At 42.7% G+C, this 6,000-nt stretch overlaps 1 protein-coding gene across 1 annotated transcript; it reads left to right on the top strand.

The window, feature by feature from the left end:
* Positions 1 to 535: 535 nt before the first annotated feature.
* Positions 536 to 5,970, top strand: IL17B (interleukin 17B; the record flags this gene model as incomplete). Its single annotated transcript, XM_083357236.1, has 3 exons — positions 536 to 556; positions 2,036 to 2,346; positions 5,724 to 5,970. The coding sequence occupies 3 exons, from the start codon at positions 536 to 538 to the stop codon at positions 5,968 to 5,970; spliced, it is 579 nt and encodes a 192-aa protein (XP_083213362.1).
* Positions 5,971 to 6,000: the final 30 nt, after the last annotated feature.

Genomic DNA, 6,000 nt, shown 5'->3' with positions numbered 1-6,000 from the left:
AGGAGTTGCACAAGCCTGGTATTGAATTGCTGAGCCATTCAGGGTCTTAAGACACAAACCAAGCCTCCTGTCAACAGATGTTCTTCTTTACCCTGCTCTTCAAGGCCAAGATCTAACTTTGTCTTTAGTTTCTGAGCAATTTTGGGAATCAGGCTGCTATGGTTAGATAATATCCGGCCTTTCCTCCACCATAAGGGAAATCTGCCTTCACAATAATTTACTTAACGCTCCCCCCACTCCATTCCATCCCACTCCAGTCTATCAAGCAGGCCAGCCTCGTGGCTAGCCTGTTGTTCTAATCCCAGGGAAACCAGCTCGCCGGATAGCAGACAGCCCTGACGGTTGTCCCTTCTGTCAACATCCTTGCTGGCATCCTGGGAAAATGTCTTGGTGCCAGGCAGGCCCACCTCCCTGGCGATGAAGAGATTAAGGGCTACTGCTTTGCTTTTTAAAGCTCCCAGCCCCATCTCCTTCATTTCATTCTGCGGCAGAAGGAAGCATCTACAGAGTCTTTGCTTACCCACCCTCAGCGGAGATGGAATGGGCTCCAAAGCTGGTAGGTGCTTGGCCCTCCTGGAGCCTTTTTGATTTATTTTCCTGCTAATTAATGACCTATCAGGCTTGTTTGCTTTGGGAAGGATAAACTGTGTCTGGCTGAGCAATTGCTTTTATAGCCTGGTAAAGTGGAGGAGACAAAATCCAGCCACCCAACGAGAGACAAAAATCAGAGAATGAAGCTCTCCGGTGGTGGGGACACAGGGACAAGCAAACACACAGCTGCTGGCATGCTGGAATGACTGCCTTTTGTGCCTAAGATCCACATCTGTCCCAACAAGACAAACAGATGCATGTAGAGAAGCAGCTTGCCAAGAAGACACAGCCTCCCGGGCATCACATGGTGCCTTTTCTTTTATTAGCATTGTTGTTTCACCATAATAAAGGCAAGAAATGAAGGCGAGGGCTGGCGTCCAACGGTTTGGAGATTAGTGGGATAGTGGGCTTATTCCAGAAGCCTCCAGATGTGTTAGATCAGCAATTCTCATTCTTCTTGCTGGGAATTCTCTAACTCCAGGCACATCTGGAGACTGCCAAACTGGGAGTAGCTGATATGTTAAGCAATGTGCTTGAAATGATAAGAAGCCAAATTCTTTCCCCCCAGTTTCAAAGGAATCCGCTCCACTAGAATTTTAGCAAAAGGAATGCTTAAAAAAAAACAAAAACCCTGAGTATTGAAATGACAAAAAGCATAATTATCCTTATAAAAGGTTGTTTCAATTGTTTACTTTGACATTTTTCTTTTTTCTTTAAACACACATCTCTGGGAATTGTATGATAGATGGCGTTCAGTGTGACCTTCTTTTGTATCCATGGAGGGGCGGGGAGAACAAAAAGGATCAGGGCTTATTTCATGTTCCTATTGCTTCCTGTAGCGGAGCCTTGAAACAAAATACTTGAGCTTGGAAAACATGGGAATGTTCAAAATGCCCTATCAATCAAATAGGCTCTCTCTGGATGAGACACATAAATTATTGTCAGTTATCTCATGGAAAAATTGTTGTTTTCCACCCTTTCCACCCAAGCAAGCAAGCAAGCAAGCAAACAGATTTTTGAGCAGAGTGTCTCTGAACCCTGGACCCTGGTTAAGCAGCCAGCCCTATCAGAGATAGTCTTTGACTAAGGAGAAATCCAGTTGACACTCAGTCCTGAAGCTCACTGAAAAATCCTGAGTGAACCACCAACTTTTAGGTTACTATCAAACGTTTATTGCGAGGATGCCCCAGGTTTATCAGTAAGAAATAAAAAAAAATATTAATCAGATTTTTATTAAATGTTCAACAATATTTTGCTATGTTTTGAACATCTGCTGCTTCTTTGTTTGCTAGTGTCTCTTATTTTGGGTTGGTTTGTATATTGTTTTTTTGCTAGGGATTCTGTTTTATTTTAAAACCATCCTGCGATATGCTGTATTTATAGCACCTGTGTTCATGCAAATGAATGAATAAAGTCTGCGTTTTTTTCTTTTTTTCCCCCCCAGTTGCTTTTCTGTGCTCTCTGCCTCTCCTTGGCCCTGGAGGCTGCCCCTGAATCGAAAGAGCAAAGCCGAGGAACAAAAGGAAGAAGGAGAGGCTCAGCCAAAGTCAGGGCACAGGAATCCTCACCTGACCCTGTGCTGAGGGTAAATCTGGGGGCCCTCACTGAGTACACCTTTGTGGAGGATTATGAGCGGAGCATTCAGGAGATGGTTAACCAGCTGCGAAACAGCTCTGAGCTACTGGACAGTAAATGCCAGGTCAATCTGAGACTCTGGATGTCCAACAAGAGGAGTTTGTCTCCATGGGCCTATAGGTGAGGTGGAACAAAGTTCGGTAACTGTGGGAGTCTTTCTCACTCACTCGCAGAAACTTTCAGCTTTGTCAGGCTCGAGATCCTGTAGTATCCTATTGTCAACATGATGCTCAAAGCAGTCCTTGAGTTAACAATCTATTTTGCCGTGGAGGGGAGGAGATCGTACATTTATACTGAGCTTGGTGGCTTTGCACACAAGAGTAAAAGCCAAAAGCATAATGAAAAGTAACAGGCTCAAGTAAAACAGGATTGGGGTAGGGAGGACAGTTTTGTGTGTGTGTGTGTACGTGCACGTGTGTCTTCAAGTGAGTCTTTGACTCCTGGTGACTGCCCGGACAAATCCCTGCAGTTTGCTTGGCAGACGTGGTTTCCCATTGCCTTTTTCCTAGGGCTGAGAGAGAATGACTGGCCCGAAGTCAGCCACCTGGCTTTGTGTCAAAGGTGAGACTATGATTCATAGTCTCTTGGTTTCTAGTCTTATTCCTTAAGCACTACACTACACCAAACTGTCTCTTCAGGAGAGGACTTGGGGAATAAATTTACATTTGTCTCCCTGGCTGGTTTAGATTACACATTAGTTTGTCAGGAAGCTAAGGGGGATTTAAGTACAGTGGATCCATCAAAAATATTCACTTTTTCTGATGGAAGAGGTCCAATATCAGAACTAGAATAGAAATTGAGACTTTATGGGAACTCAAAAATGGTTTTGATGACCCTCTCAGTCAACAAAGGGGGAAATATGAGAAATCTTACAGCCTCTGGGGATTAGAGGAATGTAGCTTAACTCTGTTTAATATTATTCAGACTGCTAAGGATCATCTGAACAACAAGGTTACATTTCAGTCTGTATATTAAGTAGATTGGGTTAGAATAGCATAAGTATATGATCCAGTCACTGCGTGCACTGCGTGTTCTTATTTAGAATCTTGCACTGGGAACAGCTTCAGTATTTTCCTAAATAACTTCTCTAAATAAAAAAAAATATTTTGATTGCTATTAAGGCAGTGAAATTGGAAGAGTAAAATAGAAATTATGAACTTTGAACTAAAACTGGATTTTACTATAATGTAGCCATGTGTAATCCCAAACTTCAGAGACTGGTTTAATGCTTCAGATGCATTACCCAACTCAACTCACCTGGGATGAAGTAGGATATAACAGAACTGAACCTCAAATAGAACTAGTAAAAGCCTGGTCCTTTGGGGAGGTTGTATTTGGAATTCACAGCCTGGCAGCATCACTGGTTTAATTATTGTTAACTGGGACCTTTGAATTGTCCAGAGTAGAAGTGACAGGAAGGAAGCCATCTTGGCATCATCAAAAGGTGAATCCTACATCCAAAAAGCATCCTAGCAGCATGCATTGCTGATGATAAAGCAGGATTTACAGGGAATCCTCATTTAATGACTACTTATTCAGTGACTATTTGAAGTTACAATGGCGCTAAAGAAGGATATTTATAACTGGTCCACAGCTGTCCTAGCACTCCCGTGACTAAGACACTTAGCAAATGACACACAGTTACAACAGGCAAATCATCCCAAAATCACGATTGTCATTTGTAACCTTCATTGTTGGCTTCCAACAATGGGGAAGCTGGCAGAAGGTCACAGTGATGACATGACAGCATGCTTAACAACCACATGGGATTTGTTTAATGAGCACAACCGGAACTGCTACAATTGCCATTGTAAGTCAGTGTAGCCCCTAGATGCTGCATTTTACAACTGTGTTCCTTAGCAGTCAGTTCCAGTTACATAGTTAAGCAAGGGCTATCTGCTCTTATAATGAACTTAAAACATAATGGTCAAACTGAATCTTCTATCTAGCAGAGCCTATATGCAGCTGCAATTCTGCAGCTCACGCATAAGCAAACCTGAATTAGTTTGAATATCCAATGCTGCCCAATATTCAGATCAAGAGTGGTGCTGTATTAGCCGCTTGGTGTTTTTAATGGTCTGAGTTTGCTGTATTTCTGAACATTGAACAAGTAATTTCGTTCATCCACTAAGAACTGGAGATCCCAAACTCTAACAGATCCAGAAGTAAAAGAATTGAATTCATTTACACTTTGCTTCACGGGAAGCAAAGGAATGCAGCCTATTCCCATCATTTCCAGCGTTGCATGGAATCACTATTGCTTCACTGGCATTTAGCTTTGCTGTGATGATACATCAGGCTTACAAGTTATCAGCTTCTGACCTATGATTAACAGTAACAGCAGCCACAAAATGTGGCATCTAAGCTATAAGGGCTTCTGGGCAACTATTACTAAGCCCAGCTCCAGTTCTAACAGACGAAAAGTGTGACGTGGAAGCTTGAGAGCACATGGAGGCTACTACTGTACATTGATGGTGGTGGTGGACAACACGACCTACTTGACCTAGTCCTAGCAGAAGAACTTCCGGGAATTGGCCATGGAGGTACAACTTTCTGTTTAGTTCTGCAGCTTAATTAAATAATCTTAATAGAATGGCATCATCTTCTGGAACAAATCTACAATTGTTTAAAAAGAAGGCATTCATCTAAGTTAGTTAGTCTTTCCCAATCTGAGAATTATAACTCCAAGAATTCTTAGCTGACAAAGCCATTAATTGGGAATTCTGGAAATCTTCATCTCAACATTTCAAGAAGATACCAGATTGGGAAAGGTTGCTTGCGCTTCCACAAGTGGAAGCAATTACCTATTGCAACATTTTTCTATGTGGATGATGTTGGCCCTATTGTCTCTCTGTTGAACCATGATTCTTCCCATGAACAGGTTACATGCAGATATTCTTCCCATCTGGAAAATATAATTTTCTAATGGGAGAAAGAATTCCATGTCAGTTCCTTACAAAAGCTTTGGGGTGTGCTACAAGTGGTAGCTGTTATCTATGGAGATTCTCAGACATAGTTGTCCCAAAGAGGCTTTTTCATGAGGCAACTGGACTTTGTTTTTCTTTGAAGACGTTTTGCTTCTCATCCAGGAAGCTTCTGAAGAAGCTTCTTGGATGAGAAGCAAAACCTCTTCAAAGAAAAACAAGAAAGTCCAGTTGCCTTGTGGAAAAGCATCATTGGAATAACTGATAGTGAGTGGTTGTTTGCCCCTGTTTATTCTGGGATATCTTCCAGTGATGCAATATCATCCTAGTCTCACCCATCATCTGGCTTTAAAAGGGAGACAGGCATGTTGCATAAGATGGCACCTTTTCAGTCAAACGTATTTTCTTGGGATTGTGTGATGACCAGGAAAAGCAGGAGCTTCTTTAAAGAGCCAGGAGACGCAACAGGGATGTCCTGAATCACTTTTTCCTCTCCACATTCACATTGCTGCACAGTCCTACCAGCCATCAAGAAAAATATGCATGTTTTGATCTCAACGTGTTTTCCTTTAGGGTAAACCATGATGCATCCCGGGTTCCAGCTGACATCCCAGAGGCACATTGTCTGTGCGCAGGATGCATCAATCCCTTCACCATGCAGGAGGACCGGACCATGGTCAGCATTCCAATCTACAGCAAAATCCCAGTGCGACGGAGGCTGTGTGAGCCAAGTAAGTCACACCGGAAGAAGAAAAAGTGCCACAAAGAGTACAAGATGGTTATGGAGACCATTGCGGTGGGCTGCACTTGCATCTTCTGAGGACTCAGGAGGAAGGGACTTCCTATTCTT

Source organism: Vipera ursinii (assembly GCF_947247035.1).
Source record: "Vipera ursinii genome assembly, chromosome: 2".
Classification (NCBI taxonomy): Eukaryota; Metazoa; Chordata; class Lepidosauria; order Squamata; family Viperidae; genus Vipera; species Vipera ursinii.
Note: the sequence above shows the minus strand (reverse complement) of the source record. Positions and strands in the feature narration are given on the sequence as shown.